At 40.7% G+C, this 19,873-nt stretch overlaps 1 protein-coding gene across 1 annotated transcript in view; it reads right to left on the reverse strand.

Moving 5' to 3' along the window:
• Positions 1 to 2,526: 2,526 nt before the first annotated feature.
• Positions 2,527 to 19,873, reverse strand: part of LOC138365620 (variable charge X-linked protein 3B-like) — an 18,399-nt gene continuing 1,052 nt past the window's right edge. The window contains exons 2-4 of the mRNA XM_069326099.1: positions 18,069 to 18,173; positions 11,533 to 12,430; positions 2,527 to 2,634 (exon numbers count right to left, since the gene is read on the reverse strand). Coding sequence (XP_069182200.1) covers positions 2,527 to 2,634; positions 11,533 to 12,430; positions 18,069 to 18,173 — 1,111 coding nt within the window. The remainder of the gene's footprint in view (positions 2,635 to 11,532; positions 12,431 to 18,068; positions 18,174 to 19,873) is intronic.

Here is a 19,873-nt window from a genome sequence, read left to right on the forward strand (position 1 = left end):
ATTGACACCACAAGAGACCCTAGAGCAGCAAGTTTTCTCTTTCAGCGCCTCAGTGTCGCGATCCAGAGGGGAAATGCCCGCTGCATCCTCGGTTCCTGCCCGGCGTCGGAGGAGTTCGAGGAAATCTACAGCCTCTAGGAAGCGAACTTTTTCTTGTGTCCTCTTAATGTTCGTTTTTTGTATAAAATCAGATATGTAACTGTATAACCTTGCATAATAAAGTGTACATCATATATATATATATATACTTTTTTTATTTGTATTCATGTACTTACTCTCCAATCTACTGAATTTTTATATCACTGTCAGAAATTCTAGCTGCAAGTCTCCTCTCTAAACTCTAAAATGTTGTCTTTTATATGAAAGTTATATGTTGCTTAATGATGCTGCTCATAGGAGATATATATTGATTTGCATATGTGTGCAAATATATATTAATTTGCATATGTGTGCAAATGTATATTGATTTGCATATATGTGCAAATATATATTGATTTGCATATGCATATATGCACGTATGTGATGTAATGATTTGCATGAAGTCATTATTGACTGCATAAATACCTCAGACATGTTCGTACAGTATATATTTCACTCGGTGGTTCTGTCTGGCACTCTACCTTTATCTTTCTCTCTGTTTCTTTCTCTCTCTCTCTCTCTCTTTCTCTCTCTCTCTCTCTCTCTCTCTTTCTCTCTCTCTCTCTCTCTCTCTCTCTCTCTCTCTCTCTCTCTCTCTCTCTCTTTTCATGAAATTTAAACTTAACTCGGTGTTAGATTTCCGCAGAGTTATACTGCTAGTTTAGTATTTTGTAAGGAAGGTTGGGTTACCGTTACCTGTGGCAGGTGGCTGCAGGTGACGGATCTCCCAATCCTGAGCACTCCAGTTGCAAACTCTGTGAGCAGGAACTACGGCACGATCTCCCGCACTACATCACTGAATGCCCAGTTATTAGACCTTTCAGACCAGTTGGCATGAGGTACCTGGAGCTTTGCAATTACTTTATTCACTCTCGTATTCTTGAAGATATCCTCACAGTGTACCCAAAATTTGGCAGTGTAGGCTACTAAACATATGGCCCTGTATGACTAACCATCCTGCGAGATGGGAACTTTTATTACCACTGCTACCTTATTCAATCTTGTGTTGATGATATCCTCAAAATGCTTCCGGGGTCTGCCAATGCAGACTGCCTATCACATGCCTCTGTACAACTAACCATCCTGTGTGATGGGGATTTTATAACATCACGTAGTTAGCTTTTTTGACACACTGTACTCCACTTCATATAGTCTAGGGTAGCTGCACTAGTGCAGATGTACCTAATGTTTTAATAAAAAAATATATCAATGTTTTGGGCAGCACAAGACTTCCACATAACTGTGTGACACAGTGGTTGCCTGGATCAGGTTGGGTTACCGTCACCTGTGGCAGGTGGTTACAGGTGACGGATTTCTCTATTTCTCTTATCTCAGTTTGCACCTGAGCACTCCAGGTGCAAACTCTGTGAGCAGGAACTAGCACAATTATTACATTCAGACCCGTTGGGAAGAGGTACGTAGAGCTTTGCAATTACTTTATTCTCTCTCGTGTTTTATAGGGTATCCTCATAGTGCACCCAGAAATTGCAACTGCAGGCTACTGATCGCATGGTCCTGTATTACTCACCATGCTGTGTGATGGGGACACTTAGCATCACGTAGCTAGTGTTTGACACACTCTGTACTCCCCTTCATCTACCCTTGGGCAGCTGCTCAAATGCATATGTACCTTAAAATGTTCTCTTGTTCCTCTTAGATATACCATTCTCATATCAGACACAAACAAGGACACTAACAATAGTTTACTTGAGAGAAGAAACTTCAGAGGACACAGCTGATCTCAAAACAGATATGAATCAGGACCTGCAATGGGCTTCAGAAAACATAATTTTCCATGAAGACAAGTTCTATCACCTTCATTGTGTTAATAACGGAAAATAACATCCTAGAACCACACATAAAACGGAGTCAAATCAAACTATAGAACAGAAAAAAGAGCTTAAAAATTCTCGGAGTAAAAACAACAAACGACTTAGTTTTAAAGAATGCAATAAAATATTGATCACAACTGTAGGCAGAGTAACAGCACGCAGGACAAAGAACCATTCAAACATGAGATGCCAAACCATCAATGATATTTTCTGAAACACTGAGTTAATTTGGGTTAATATACTGTGCCAAACTAACAACAGTGCCACAGTATATCACATATTGTGATAGATAACTTGTGTATGTCGCATACTAGTGTGTATATCACTAGTATGTGCATATAACGAGTGTATATCACGTAATACCACATACTGTGATAGATAACAGCTGTACAACAGTACATCACATGTCAAGACGGATCAATTCTTGACCCGGAGAACGTCCCACATTTCAGCGACAATGGATCTTTGCCTCAACAACTCTTGGATGCAACTCAGTTGGGCTGATCCCAAGGTTCTCGTCCATCTTTATGTAGAATGTCTCGGAGCAAACAATGGCTTATTGTTGTGCCCCACGTTGTTGTTTTTGTTGTAATATTAAAAGTGAGGAGGTCGAGGCGTCGCTGCTGCCAACACCAGACACAAGGACAAGCTTCAAGCTCTTCACCTATCGTGCCGTAAACTGTCAATGCATAAAATGTAAAATATAGCTAACACGAACTACTGTTTATTGATAAAATATATTGTCATTTTAGGTAAACAAACAAAAATATTACTATGAACGTTAATATATGTGAATCTGTCTAAAAGAAAAAGTATATTTTAAGTATTTAAATACCTGTGATTCCTGTAATACCCATCATGTCTCAGTTTTAGAGGTGTATGCTTTAATACGCTTAATTATTATTTCTGTGCAATGATGAGCAACATTATTACAGAAGTGAACACTAAAAGTCATTACAAAAGAATTACCCACTTGAGTTCCTCATATTTTGATTACAGCAATAAATTAGTAAGTAATACTATTTCCAGAATGTTAATTAGATTACAAATTAATATATTGCAACAAATTTAGTAGAAATATGGAAGTCACAAGGGGAAATAACACGTTTAGGCCACAGTTCAGGTTATCAAGACTGAATATTATGGAGCAAGCAATGAATTAATCCTTTTTTCCTGCTTAGGGCTATCATAGAACTATTTAGATTATATATATATATATATATATATATATATATATATATATATATATATATATATATATATATATATATATATATATATATATATTAGTATATTTTGGTAGCAGTCTTTCCTGTAGACATATATTATTAAATATGACCGAAAAAGTAAGATTAATAATTCTAACACGAATTTTCTCAATCTTTCGTACATTTCTTTTCACTGTTGGTGGTAATTCAAAAATCAATTCTCCAAAATTCATTTTTATTTCTAGTCTGACGCGACACTTGAGCGCGTTTCGTAAAACTTATTACATTTTCAAAGACTTTAGTTAACACATACACAACTGAATAGAACTTACACATCTCCGATTTGTTTATATCTACATTTGAGTGAGGTGGATGGGGTGAGGTGGCATTAATAGGGTATTAATTTCATCAACACAAGACAGAACACGAAACAATGGGTATTGAATGGAAGTGCTTGTAGAAAGCCTATTGGTCCATATTTCTTGATGCTTATATATTGGAGCGGAGTCTTGAGGTGGGTAGAATATAGTTGTGCACAACTAAATGTAATAAGTTTTACGAAACGCGCTCAAGTGTCGCGTCAGACTAGAAATAAAAATGAATTTTGGAGAATTGATTTTTGAATTACCATCAACAGTAAAAAGAAATGTACGAAAGATTGAGAAAATTCGTGTTAGAATTATTATCATACTTTTTCGGTCATATTTAATAATATATATATATATATATATATATATATATATATATATATATATATATATATATATATATATATATATATATATAAATATATATATATATTGTGACGATAATCTCTTTCAAAAGAGTTTGAGCTTGCTCTTCCCTACTTCAAGTTACGTCCCACATTTTTTTTTTTTTTTTTTGAGATATATACAAGAGTTGTTACATTCTTGTACAGCCACTAGTACGCGTAGCGTTTCGGGCAAGTCCTTAATCCTATGGTCCCTGGAATACGATCCCCTGCCGCGAAGAATCGTTTTTTCATCCAAGTGCACATTTTACTGTTGCGTTAAACAGAGGCTACAGTTAAGGAATTGCGCCCAGTAAATCCTCCCCGGCCAGGATACGAACCCATGACATAGCGCTCGCGGAACGCCAGGCGAGTGTCTTACCACTACACCACAGAGACTGCACATACAAGTATAAGATGCTACATTCAAGATACGTCACCGGTAGCACAAAACGTTTTGACCTGGAGGCAAAACGTATCCAAGATCCCCCCACTCCACACACCCTCCACACTCCGGCTCGTCATCAAACCAGCTAACTTCCCTTCACCAGCTTGCCTGCCCCTGATTGGTGATTTGCCAGCCGCGCACCTGCACACAGCACCTCAGCGCCCCCTACCCGAGTCGACGTCTGAGCCTGACCAGCTATCAACTTCAGAATATTCCTTGTGCTCTTAGCGTTGACCTCTCTCTGGCATACTAGCTCATTAGCTCGTATACAAAGGGAGGTTTCAGCCATATCCGATATTCTCAGCACCATTTCTACATTATTTAATCTATTGTGTTTTTTGTATTTATCTTTGTCATTTTATTTCATTAGTCATTTGCCCGAGATTTGCCTTTATTTTCATTTATGTTTAAAGTAAATATATTTAAGTTTCATTGTTCATACTTTGTGTTTTACGTGTTCCTCCCTCTCACTTACCACAGACAACAGGCAAGCAGTCTATCTTTTTTTTGTAAGTGTGACCAGGCATTGACACCTGCCATTGGAGGACTGCTGAACATCAACACTCCAAAACTTTCCCGTCACAATATATGTATATATATATATATATATATATATATATATATATATATATATATATATATATATATATATTAGTATATTTTGGTAGCAGTCTTTCCTGTAGACATATATTATTAAATATGACCGAAAAAGTAAGATTAATAATTCTAACACGAATTTTCTCAATCTTTCGTACATTTCTTTTCACTGTTGGAGGTAATTCAAAAATCAATTCTCCAAAATTCATTTTTATTTCTAGTCTGACGCGACACTTGAGCGCGTTTCGTAAAACTTATTACATTTTCAAAGACTTTAGTTAACATATACACAACTGAATAGAACTTACTGACTAGAATAGAACATCTCCGATTTTGTTTATATCTACATTTGAGTGAGGTGAATGGGGTGAGGTGGTATTTAATAAGGTATTAATTTCATCAACACAAGCCAGAACATGAAACAATGGGTATTGAATGGAAGTGATTGTAGAAAGCCTATTGGTCCATATTTCTTGATGCTTCTATATTGGAGCGGAGTCTTGAGGTGGGTAGAATATAGTTGTGCGTTAATTGGCTGTTGATTGCTGGTGTTGACTTCTTGATGTGTAGTGCCTCGCAGATGTCAAGCCGCCTGCTATCGCTGTATCTATCGATGATTTCTTTGTTGTTTGCTAAGATTTCTCTGGTGATGGTTTGGTTGTGGGAAGAGATTATATGTTCCTTAATGGAGTCCTGTTGCTTATGCATCGTTAAACGCCTGGAAAGAGATGTTGTTGTCTTGCCTATATACTGAGTTTTTGGAGGCTTACAGTCCCCAAGAGGGCATTTGAAGGCATAGACGACGTTGGTCTCTTTTAAAGCGTTCTGCTTTGTGTCTGGAGAGTTTCTCATGAGTAGGCTGACCGTTTTCTTGGTTTTATAGTAAATTGTCAGTTGTATCTTCTGATTTTAGTCTGTAGGGATAACGTTTCTACTGACAATATCTTTCAGGACCCTTTCCTCCGTTTTATGGGCTGTGGAAAAGAAGTTCCTGTAAAATAGTCTAATAGGGGGTATAGGTGTTGTGTTAGTTGTCTCTTCAGAGGTTGCATGGCGTTTCACTTTCCTTTTTATGATGTCTTCCACGAAACCATTGGAGAAGCCGTTATTGACTAGGACCTGCCTTACCCTACAGAGTTCTTCGTCGACTTGCTTCCATTCTGAGCTGTGGCTGAGAGCACGGTCGACATATGCGTTAACAACACTCCTCTTGTACCTGTCCGGGCAGTCACTGTTGGCATTCAGGCACATTCCTATGTTTGTTTCCTTAGTGTAGACTGCAGTGTGGAAAACTCCGCTCCTTTCCATGACTGTTACATCTAGAAAGGGCAGCTTCCCATCCCTCTCCATCTCGTAAGTGAAACGCAACACAGAATTCTGCTCAAATGCCTCCTTCAGCTCCTGCAGATGTCTGACATCAGGTACCTGTGTAAAAATGTCGTCAACATACCTGCAGTATATGGCCGGTTTCAAGTTCATGTCGACTACGACTTTTTGTTCGATGGTACCCATGTAGAAGTTTGCAAACAGGACACCTAGGGGAGAACCCATGGCGACCCCATCTACTTGCTTATACATGTGCCCATCCGGGCTCAAGAAGGGTGCCTATTTAGTACAAGCTTGGAGTAGTTTCCTTAAACTGTTTTCTGGTATGTCAAGAGGAGTACAGGCCGGATCACGGTACACTCTGTCGGGATGATAGCCGACAGAGTGTACCGTGATCGACAGAGTGAAGGTTATCTTCCTGAGCCCCGAAATCATCTTGAGATGATTTCGGGGCTTAGGCGTCCCCGCGGCCCATTCCTCGACCAGGCCTTCTTTTTTGTTACACATCACCCAGGAAGCAGCATATAGCAGCTGTCTAACTCCCAGGTACCTATTTACTGCTAGGTGAACAGAGGCATCTGGGTGAAAGAAACTCTGTCCATTTGTTTCCGCCTCTGCCGGGGATAAGATAAATAGTATATTATATATATATATATATATATATATATATATATATATATATATATATATATATATATATATATATATATATATATATATATATATATATATATATATATATGAAAATTAGTAAAAAGAAAACAGGAATAAACATGATGAAGGAAGCAGACGCAGGAACAGTTTTACAAGGCTGAACTAGAGGTAATTTTATATAATCTTTAACATTTATATGACAGGTGCAATAGATAAAATCTTGAGTTATTTCTGAGTGAAGAACAGCCCGTTAAACATTCAGTTTCAGTTCTGTGGATCATAAACATCCTGGTATGTCTGTCCCCCCCCCCATCACCAGGGCGGCAGTCCCCATCACCCCCCCTCCCACGTCCTCCCCACCATCCCCCACTCCACGGTCCCCACGTCATGCCTACCATTCCCTACTCCCCATCCTCCCCAAGTACGGACGCTGCAGTTCCCCATCACCGGGGTGGCAGTCCCCCATTACCCCCTCTACCCCATCCCTTCGTCCTCCTCACCATCCTCCACTCCCCCGTCCCCTCGTCCTCCCCCAGTACGGGGGACTGGCCGTCCCCTTTCACCGGTGATGGGCATTCCCCTATCACCGTGGCGGCAGTCCCCCTCATCACCAGGGTGATGCGGTCGCCCCGGTGAGTTGTAACACCCAACTGGGGTGCGCGCCAAGGAACCCTGCTCGCTGAAAGGGATCTTTCCATTTGATGTCAGACATGAGGCTACGAGACAAAGGCGAAGCTGGAAGTGTATGAAGGCTCTGTGGCCCGTCTCCCTGAAGGCGCGCGGGGAGCTCACAGCTTCACTCGCTTACATGCACGGAGGAAGCCTCTTGTACTCACCTAGTTGTGCTTGCGGGGGTTGAGCTTCGGCTCTTTCCCCCCGCCTCTCAATCGTCAATCAACTGATGTACATATTCCTGAGCCTACTGGGCTTTAACATATCTACATTTAAAACTGTGTATGGAGTCAGCCTCCACCACATCACTGCCTAATGCATTCCGTTTGTTAACTACTCTGACACTGAAAAAGTATTTTTCTGGCGTCCCTGTGGCTCATTTAGGTACTCAGTTTCCACCTGTGTCCCCCTTGTTCGCGTACTTCCCGTGGTAAATATTTTCTTTATCTACCCTGTCAATTCCGTTGAGAATTTTATAGGTGGCGATCATGTTCCCTTATCTCTTGTGTCCTGTTTCTATGTCTATTATCTTCCTTAGCTTCAGTTCTTGGGTCCTGCTCCTAAACTTCAAACATAGTGAGGCATAGGTTTGAGAACTAGGGATTACGTAACTCCCGGCCCACTATAAAAAATTATGAGAATACTCTCGTTCTTCCTTTAACCAACAGGAAAGAAAACTTTTTTAGTATTTTCTTGACAGTGAGGCTTTTATGCCTCACTGTAATTCTTACCTGAAAAAACAAATAACTTACTCGCCAGTCGTTCCAAGTTTGGAGCTGAAACACTAACTGCCTAGTTGATGTAATTGATGTTATTGTTGATGTAACTTTAAATTTTTTTACCGATTTTATTAGACTGCAAATTATACATGTAAATATTTATATAAATTCACATAAACATTACCTCCAGAACCGTCAACTCTAACATTGATCACTACAGACACAAGCCAAACAACACAATAATGCTGTTGCGTCACTCACAAAAATTTACGCCAGGTGTTCCTAACGTAAACACTTGTTAACGTCAGGTGTTTCTAACGTAAACACTTGTTAACGTCTGGTGTTTCTAACGTAAACACCTGATAATGTCAGGTGTTCCTAACGTAAACACTTGTTAACGTCTGGTGTTTCTAACGTAAACACCTGATAATGTCAGGTGTTCCTAACGTAAACACCTGATAACGTCAGGTGTTCCTAACGTAAACACCTGTTAACGTCAGGTGTTCCTAACGTAAACACCTGTTAACGTCAGGTGTTCCTAACGTAAACACCTGTTAACGTCAGGTGTTCCTAACGTAAACACCTGTTAACGTCAGGTGTTCCTAACGTAAACACCTGTTAACGTCAGGTGTTCCTAACGTAAACACCTGTTAACGTCAGGTGTTCCTAACGTAAACACCTGTTAACGTCAGGTGTTCCTAACGTAAACACCTGTTAACGTCAGGTGTTCCTAACGTAAACACCTGTTAACGTCAGGTGTTCCTAACGTAAACACCTGTTAACGTCAGGTGTTCCGAACGTAAACACCTGTTAACGTCAGGCGTTCCTAACGTAAACACCTGTTAACGTCAGGCGTTCCTAACGTAAACACCTGTTAACGTCAGGCGTTCCTAACGTAAACACCTGTTAACGTCAGGCGTTCCTAACGTAAACACCTGTTAACGTCAGGCGTTCCTAACGTAAACACCTGTTAACGTCAGGCGTTCCTAACGTAAACACCTGTTAACGTCAGGCGTTCCTAACGTAAACACCTGTTAACGTCAGGCGTTCCTAACGTAAAGACCTATTAACGTCAGGCGTTCCTAACGTAAAGACCTATTAACGTCAGGCGTTCCTAACGTAAACACCTGTTAACGTCAGGCATTCCTAACGTAAACACCTATTAAACACCTGTTAACGTCAGGTGTTCCTAACGTAAACACCTGTTAACGTCAGGTGTTCCTAACGTAAACACCTGTTAACGTCAGGTGTTCCTAACGTAAACACCTGTTAACGTCAGGTGTTCCTAACGTAAACACCTGTTAACGTCAGGTGTTCCTAACGTAAACACCTGTTAACGTCAGGTGTTCCTAACGTAAACACCTGTTAACGTCAGGTGTTCCTAACGTAAACACCTGTTAACGTCAGGCGTTCCTAACGTAAACACCTGTTAACGTCAGGCGTTCCTAACGTAAACACCTGTTAACGTCAGGCGTTCCTAACGTAAACACCTGTTAACGTCAGGCGTTCCTAACGTAAACACCTGTTAACGTCAGGCGTTCCTAACGTAAACACCTGTTAGCGTCAGGCGTTCCTAACGTAAACACCTGTTAACGTCAGGCGTTCCTAACGTAAACACCTGTTAACGTCAGGCGTTCCTAACGTAAACACCTGTTAACGTCAGGCGTTCCTAACGTAAACACCTGTTAACGTCAGGCGTTCCTAACGTAAACACCTGCTAACATCAGGCGTTCCTAACGTAAACACCTGTTAACGTCAGGCGTTCCTAACGTAAACACCTGCTAACGTCAGGCGTTCCTAACGTAAAGACCTATTAACGTCAGGCGTTCCTAACGTAAACACCTGTTAACGTCAGGCGTTCCTAACGTAAAGACCTATTAACGTCAGGTGTTCCTAACGTAAACACCTGTTAACGTCAGGCATTCCTAACGTAAACACCTGTTAACGTCAGGCATTCCTAACGTAAACACCTATTAAACACCTGTTAACGTCAGGTGTTCCTAACGTAAACACCTGTTAACGTCAGGTGTTCCTAACGTAAACACCTGTTAACGTCAGGTGTTCCTAACGTAAACACCTGTTAACGTCAGGTGTTCCTAACGTAAACACCTGTTAACGTCAGGTGTTCCTAACGTAAACACCTGTTAACGTCAGGTGTTCCTAACGTAAACACCTGTTAACGTCAGGTGTTCCTAACGTAAACACCTGTTAACGTCAGGTGTTCCTAACGTAAACACCTGTTAACGTCAGGTGTTCCTAACGTAAACACCTGTTAACGTCAGGTGTTCCTAACGTAAACACCTGTTAACGTCAGGTGTTCCTAACGTAAACACCTGTTAACGTCAGGTGTTCCTAACGTAAACACCTGTTAACGTCAGGTGTTCCTAACGTAAACACCTGTTAACGTCAGGTGTTCCTAACGTAAACACCTGTTAACGTCAGGTGTTCCTAACGTAAACACCTGTTAACGTCAGGTGTTCCTAACGTAAACACCTGTTAACGTCAGGTGTTCCTAACGTAAACACCTGTTAACGTCAGGTGTTCCTAACGTAAACACCTGTTAACGTCAGGTGTTCCTAACGTAAACACCTGTTAACGTCAGGTGTTCCTAACGTAAACACCTGTTAACGTCAGGTGTTCCTAACGTAAACACCTGTTAACGTCAGGTGTTCCTAACGTAAACACCTGTTAACGTCAGGTGTTCCTAACGTAAACACCTGTTAACGTCAGGTGTTCCTAACGTAAACACCTATTAACGTCAGGTGTTTCTAACGTAAACACCTATTAACGTCAGGTGTTTCTAACGTAAACACCTATTAACGTCAGGTGTTTCTAACGTAAACACCTGTTAACGTCAGGTGTTTCTAACGTAAACACCTGTTAACGTCAGGTGTTTAGTAAGGAAGTGGGAGCGACCACCCAGCCAGGTAGGTGGCAGTTCCCTCCTGGCTACGTGGGAGCTCAGAGGACACCAGGGGCCAGATTCACGAAGCAGTTACGCAAACACTTACGAACCTGTACATCTTTTCTCGATCTCTGGCGGATTTGTTTACAATTATTAGACAGTTAATGAGCTGCGAAGCACCAGGAGGCTGTTTATAACAATAACAACAGTTGATTGGGAAGATTTCATGCTTGTAAACTGTTTAATAAATGTAACCAAAGCCATCAAAGATTGAGGAGATACCTCTTGTGTTGGCACCTCTTGTGTTGGCACCTCTTGTGTGGGCACCTCTTGTGTTGGCACCTCTTGTGTTGGCACCTCTTGTGTGGGCACCTCTTGTGTGGGCACCTCTTGTGTGGGCACCTCTTGTGTTGGCACCTCTTGTGTGGGCACCTCTTGTGTTGGCACCTCTTGTGTGGGCACCTCTTGTTTTGGCACCTCTTGTGTTGGCACCTCTTGTGTGGGCACCTCTTGTGTTGGCACCTCTTGCGTTGGCACCTCTTGTGTTGGCACCTCATGTGTTGGCACCTCTTGTGTTGGCACCTCTTGTGTTGGCACCTCTTGTGTTGGCACCTCTTGTGTTGGCACCTCTTGTGTTGGCACCTCTTGTGTTGGCACCTCATGTGTGGGCACCTCTTGTGTTGGCACCTCTTGTGTTGGCACCTCTTGTGTTGGCACCTCTTGTGTTGGCACCTCTTGTGTTGGCACCTCTTGTGTTGGCACTTCTTGTGTTTGCACCTCTTGTGTTGGCACCTCTTGTGTTGGCACCTCTTGTGTTGGCACCTCTTGTGTTGGCACCTCTTGTATTTGCACCTCTTGTGTTGGCACCTCTTGTGTTGGCACCTCTTGTGTTGGTACCTCTTGTGTTGGCACCTCTTGTGTTGGCACCTCTTGTGTTGGCACCTCTTGTGTTGGCACCTCTTGTGTGGGCACCTCTTGTGTTGGCACCTCTTGTGTTGGCACCTCTTGTGTTGGCACCTCTTGTGTTGGCACCTCTTGTGTTGGCACCTCTTGTGTTGGCACCTCTTGTGTTGGCACCTCTTGTGTTGGCACCTCTTGTGTTGGCACCTCTTGTGTTGGCACCTCTTGTGTTGGCACCTCTTTGAGTTGATTCTTCTTTAAGTGACTTCCAATGCGATGGCTTGTTTGGAGTTGATTCCATTAATATTTCGACTCTAAGACTCAGAAACAAACCAAGGTTCAGAATACTAAACAGTCTACCACGCGGAGACTAACAGCAGCCACCACCTCCAACATCGTCTTCATACTTACAAATTAAACCTTTAAAATCAAAGACGAAATTACAATGATTGAACTCTTAACTAGTCATTTAGTTTCACTAAAGTAATCCTTTCCAGAGTAACCTGTAGTGTTACTCATCACTAAACATCAACCAACACCTGTCGAAGATCAACATCACTAAACATCTGAGTAATTAATGCCAGCCAGCAAGAATATATATATATATATATATATATATATATATATATATATAATATATATATATATATATATATATATATATATATATATGTCGTACCTAGTAGCCAGAACTCACTTCTCAGCCTACTATTCAAGGCCCGATTTGCCTAATAAGCCAAGTTTTCCTGAATTAATATATTTACTATAATTTTTTTCTTATGAAATGATAAAGCTACCCTTTTCACTATGTATGAGGTCAATTTTTTTTTATTGGAGTTAAAATTAACGTAGATATATGACCGAACCTAACCAACCCTACCTAACCTAACCTAACCTATATATATAGGTAAGGTTAGGTTAGGTAGCCAAAAAAAGCTAGGTTAGGTTAGGTTAGGTAGGTTAGGTAGACGAAAAAACATTAATTCATGAAAACTTGGCTTATTAGGCAAATCGGGCCTTGCATAGTAGGCTGAGAAGTGAGTTCTGGCTACTAGGTACGACATATATATATATATATATATATATATATATATATATATATGCGAACAAGCCTGAATGGTCCCCAGGACAATATGCAACTGAAAACTCACACCCGAGAAGTGACTCGAACCCATACTCACAGGAGCAACGCAACTGGTATGTACAAGACGCCTTATCCACTTGACCATCACGACCGGACATAATGAGGTGATAGCCGAGGCTATTTGAACCACCCCACCGCCGGCACTCGGATAGTAATGTTGGGCATAGCATTTTACCAAATCACCTCATTCTTTGGGGCACACGTGAGGAACACAAATGCGAACAAGCCTGAATGGTCCCCAGGACAATATGCAACTGAAAACTCACACCCCAGAAGTGACTCGAACCCATACTCCCAGGAGCAATGCAACTGGTATGTACAAGACGCCTTAATCCACTTGACCATCACGACCGGACATAATGAGGTGATAGCCGAGGCTATTTGAACCACCCCACCGCCGGCACTCGGATAGTAATCTTGGGCATAGCATTTTACCAAATCACCTCATTCTTTGGGGCACACGTGAGGAACACAAATGCGAACAAGCCTGAATATAGAAGCATCAAGAAATATGGACCAATAGGCTTTCTACAATCACTTCTATTCAATACCCATTGTTTCGTGTTCTGTCTTGTGTTGATGAATTTAATACCCTATCAATACCACCTCACCCTATGCACCTCACTCAAATGTAGATATAAACAAATCGGAGATGTGTAAGTTCTATTCAGTTGTGTATGTGTAAACTGAAGTCTTTGAAAATGTAATAAGTTTTACAAAACGCTCTCAAGTGTCGCGTCAGACTAGAAATAAAAATGAATTTTGGAGAATTGATTTTTGAATTACCACCAACAGTGAAAAGAAATGTACGAAAGATTGAGAAAATTCGTGTTAGAATTATTAATCTTACATTTTCGGTCATATTTAATAATATATATATATATGTCGTACCTAGTAGCCAGAACGCACTTCTCGGCCTACTATTCAAGGCCCGATTTGCCTAATAAGCCAAGTTTTCCTGAATTAATATATTTACTATAATTTTTTTCTTATGAAATGATAAAGCAACCCTTTTCTCTATGTATGAGGTCAATTTTTTTTATTGGAGTTAAAATTAACGTAGATATATGACCGAACCTAACCAACCCTACCTAACCTAACCTAACCTATATTTATAGGTAAGGTTAGGTTAGGTAGCCAAAAAAAGCTAGGTTAGGTTAGGTTAGGTAGGTTAGGTAGACGAAAAAACATTAATTCATGAAAACTTGGCTTATTAGGCAAATCGGGCCTTGAATAGTAGGCTGAGAAGTGCGTTCTGGCTATTAGGTACGACATATATATATATATATATATATATATATATATATATATATATATATATATATATATATATATATATATATATATATATATATATATTTATATATATATATATATATATATATATATATATATATATATATATATATATATATATATATATATATATATATATATATATATGTCGTACCTAGTAGCCAGAACTCACTTTTTGGCCTACTATTCAAGGCCCGATTTGCCTAATAAGCCAAGTTTTTCTTAATTAATATATTTTTTCTAATTTTTTTCTTATGAAATGATAAAGCTACCTATTTCATTATGTATGAGGTCAATTTTATTTTATTGGTGTTAAAATTAACGTAGATATATGACCGAACCTAACCAACCCTACCTAACCTAACCTAACCTATCTTTATAGGTTAGGTTAGGTTAGGTAGCATAAAAAGCTAGGTTAGGTTAGGTTAGGTAGGTTAGGTGGTCGAAAAACAATTAATTCATAAAAACTTGGCTTATTAGGCAAATCGGGCCTTGCATAGTAGGCATAGAAGTGCGTTCTGGCTACTAGGTACGACATATATATATATATATATATATGGGAAGGGAGTACCACCTCTAGCTGGAAGAAGGGGGACCCATAGCCTCGGAGGAAACCACGCATAACGCATTAGAGGGAATGTTTAGATCCCCTCCAATACAGTTTCTGTGTGCTTTTCTCCTACCACCCCCTTCCTTGAATATTTTTTGTGCTTTATTATGCATTTGATGGTTACAAGATATACATGGGTTGATACAAAAATAATAATGCAAAAAGGTGCTTAAAGGTTATGGATCTCTTGAAGAACACAACAATGGGAAACATTGATGAATGTCACAGACGGGTTCGATCATTGTTGCAAGTCAAACACTTCTTCGAATTCCTCTGAAGTTGGACTAGTGCCCAAGACGCAACAGGCATTTCCCCTCTGAATCGCAACACTGAGGCGCTGGAACAAGAAACTTTTTGCTCTCTGGTCTTTTGTAGCGCTGATCAATTTGTCCCCCAATTCCTTCAGGAACTTCAATGCACATTTTCCCCACGAACCGAGGGTCTCCGAGCCGATCGGAACAAAGCTGTAGCAGTGTGCTAGACCTCTGTATTTAATAATTTTCTGCGATTCCCTGAAAGAAGCAGCACCACCACTTTCACGTGTGCTGTAGTGGAGGTAGGTACTGGCCAGTGTGGCAGCACACGTGTAGTCCCATACCACTTGCTTACCATCCTTCCAAGGTAGCAAGGTGACCCCATCAGGGCGCTTCTGAGGGTCGTTAGGTCTGGATAAGTGTGGTTCTCTTTGTGCCGGGCAGCGGGCTGTGGCGAGGCTCCTCTTGATGATGTCGTTGACTTCTTTATGTCTTGCAATTTTACCCTGTGATTTACGACATACCAGACCATGACGACCATATTGGTCTGCCATCGCAGTTCCGCAGATGCACCTATGTTCGGTGAGGATAGGGGCGGCAAGGCGAAGGGCAACTCCAATGCGGAGAGCGTCATGACTGAGGCGAGTTCCCAGGGCTGCATTGGGCACAGCAAATAAAAAATCCCCGGCGTGGGGTGCTGTTACCGCTAGGAGGCGGGCTTTGTTTTCAGCATCAGCGTTGTCAATCATTGCTGTGACAGTCTTTTCCATTATGGGGCTATCCCAGTGGGCCTGCTTGTGGTCTTTTGGGACTTGTGGTCGGGGTTGAGGGTGTGCAATGGTGTCCCATTGTCTGGCTGCTTCGATGAACGTTTGATCATGAGTTCCCGCTGTCTCTCTCATACGCTCTGGTAGGATCTGCCCTACCAATTCGTTGGCTGCTGTACATGAGGATAAGAATGCTGGAAGTGCTACCTCAGTTGCCTTTCGTATGCCTATCCCTCCAAATCTCACTGGTAGTGTTGCTTGGTCCCACTGACTGTCATATATATTATATATATATATATATATATATATATATATATATATATATATATATATATATATATATATATATATATCACCATTATAGTTAACAAATCATAGTGTAGTGTAGTGTACCAACATAGTGTTTTTTCGTTTGTATACATATATATATATATATATATATATATATATATATATATATATATATATATATATATATATATATATATATATATATATATATATATATTACCATCTTATATAGAAAAACATACACTATCACTATCATATGCACTATAACATATGGTGTATATGATGCTACTACCACATATGATAACATATACACTATATACGAGCAGCGTATATGGTATCATGTGAACACATCCACAAGAGCCGTGACGAGGGTGCATTACTATTATCCCCTTGTGGATTATGATGCATCACGCTATTGTGTTTTCTGTGTGCATATGTTATCATACTTTATATGAATCAAACCTGGTGCGACACATAAGTCCTACCACAGTATCATAATCACCAATTGAGCCAAAATGGTTGGGCCATTATGGTGTACTTCCCCATCTCTGCCTTATACCCCAATCCTTGTTCAAAATTTCTTGTATCCTTATCCTACCCTTTCCATGCTCTATTACCCAGCTCTGTGGTCATCCTTATTATACCCCTTCCATGCTTTATTAAACAGCTCTATAGTCATCCTTATCCTAGCCCTTCCATGCTCTATTACCCAGCTCTATGGTCATCCTTATTATACCCCTTCCATGCTTTATTAAATAGCTCTATAGTCATCCTTATCCTAGCCCTTCCATGCTCTATTACCCAGCTCTATGGTCATCCTTATCCTAGCCCTTCCATGTTCTATTACCCAGCTCTATGGTCATCCTTATCCTACCTCTTCCATGCTCTATTACCCAGCTCTATGGTCATCCTTATCCTAGCCCTTCCATGCTCTATTACCCAGCTCTATGGTCATCCTTATCCTAGCCCTTCCATGCTCTATTACCCAGCTCTATGGTCATCCTTATCCTAGCCCTTCCATGCTCTATTACCCAGCTCTATGGTCATCCTTATCCTACTCCTTCCATGCTCTATTACCCAGCTCTATGGTCATCCTTATCCTAGCCCTTCCATGCTCTATTACCCAGCTCTATGGTCATCCTTATCCTACCCCTTCCATGCTCTATTACCCAGCTCTATGGTCATCCTTATCCTACCCCTTCCATGCTCTATTACCCAGCTCTATGGTCATCCTTATCCTACCCCTTCCATGCTCTATTACCCAGCTCTATAGTCAGCCTAATCCTACCCCTTCCATGGTCTACTAACCAGGGGCCAGATTCACGAAAGTAATTAGGCAAGTACTTACGAACGTGTACATCTTTCCTCAATTTTTGACGGCTTTAGTTACATTTATTAAATAGTTTACAAGCATGAAAACTTGCCAATCACCTGCTGTTATTGTTATAAACAGCCTCCTGGTGCTTCGGAGCTCATTAACTGTTTAATAATTGTAAACAAAGCCGCCAAAAATTGAGAAAAGATGTACAGGTTCGTAAGTGCTTGCTTGCACTTACGTAAGTACTTGCTTGCGTAAGTACTTTCGTGAATCTGGCCCCAGCTCTGGGGTCATTCGACCCCAGCCACAATTCACCCCTTTCCTCTTGCTCTTTACTCGTGACCTGAATTTCAACAATTCCAAAAACATATAATATATTATATAATATTAATCGCACCGTTCCAATATAATTAAATGCTATAATAATTTAACTACATTATCAGTTTAATTAACTGCATAGTTAAATTAATAATTTACGCTCTCAAATGCGATTAGCTGAGGCCACCATTATTACACTGAGCAAACTGATGGTGTAATGAAAATTTGAGATGACAGGCGACCTCTTGGTCTGTTCCATTGTTGTTTGTTATGAAAGAACAGACACGTGTTGCCAGTGCCGCTGTAGACCTTGTCTGGGTACAGGAGGCATCACACTGCCCACAGACAAATTCATTTTCGTAATTTCATTCTGTTTAATAAAGTGTCGTGAAATTATCATAGGATGGCGGCAGGTCTTACTCACACTTATTGCCGAACACATCTTAAAAGATCATCTTTAAAAGAACACATCTTAAAAAGTTCCACATCTTAAAAAGTTCCACATCTTGTGGAACTCTTTCTTAAACTCTTCCCAATTTCATATATTTTTGCAATCTTTTCATAAAAAACTCTGGGCGGCATACCCTCGAAGCTCGAAGTAACATTCCTGAAAATACTGTCTGTTTAACTGTACTATATCTGAGATATATCTGAGATGATTTCAGGGCTTTTTAGTGTCCCCGCGGCCCGGTCCTCGACCAGGCCTCCACCCCCAGGAAGCAGCCCGTGACAGCTGACTAACACCCAGGTACCTAATTTACTGCTAGGTAACAGGAGCATAGGGTGAAAGAAACTCTGCCCATAGTTTCTCGCCGGCGCCTGGGATCGAACCCAGGACCACAGGATCACAAGTCCCGCGTGCTGTCCGCTCGGCCGACCGGCTCCACTATGATGATTCGAATAATAATGAACGTACGACCCCACGTTGGTAGGTTTCCTATACACTTTAAATTTAAATTTTCTATTGACTGTATGAATCAAAATGTCCAAAAACGGAAAAGTACCATTCTCCTCTTTCTCACATGTGAATTTTATTGAAGGTACCAAAGAATTAAGGTCATTAAGAAAAGCATTTTGGTCTTGGTCACACGCCCATAAGCACAAAATATCATCAACATACCTAAACCAAATTACATTAGCAGGGATAATCCCGGATAAGACTTTTGTTTCAAAGAACTCCATATATAAATTGATCAAAACTGGGAAAAGGGGATTGCTCATCCCAGGGATTGCACAGGGGCCTCGTAGCCTGGTGGATAGCGCGCAGGACTCGTGATTCTGTGGCGCGGGTTCGATTCCCGCACGAGGCAGAAACAAACGGGCAAAGTTTCTTTCACCCTGAATGTCCCTGTTACCTAGCAGTAAATAGGTACCTGGGTGTTAGTCAGCTGTCACGGGCTGCTTCCTGGGGGTGGAGGCCTGGTCGAGGACCGGGCCGCGGGGACACTAAAGCCCCGAAATCATCTCAAGATAACCTCAAGATCCCCATACCAAATGTTTGTTTGAAAAATTGCCCATTAAAACTAAAATAATTGTCTCTTATACAATAGAAGAAGATACACAATTTGATAAGTTGCAATACTTTATTGGTCTGCAAGCTCAAATTATATTTAGGCAGTTCCTCAAGTAGGAATTCTAACAAATCATCAACAGGTATTTTAGTGAATAAAGAGGTCACATCGAAACTTATTACTTTAAAATCAAAATTTAAATTCAGTGTGGATA

Source organism: Procambarus clarkii, chromosome 17, assembly GCF_040958095.1.
Source record: "Procambarus clarkii isolate CNS0578487 chromosome 17, FALCON_Pclarkii_2.0, whole genome shotgun sequence".
Taxonomy (NCBI): domain Eukaryota; kingdom Metazoa; phylum Arthropoda; class Malacostraca; order Decapoda; family Cambaridae; genus Procambarus; species Procambarus clarkii.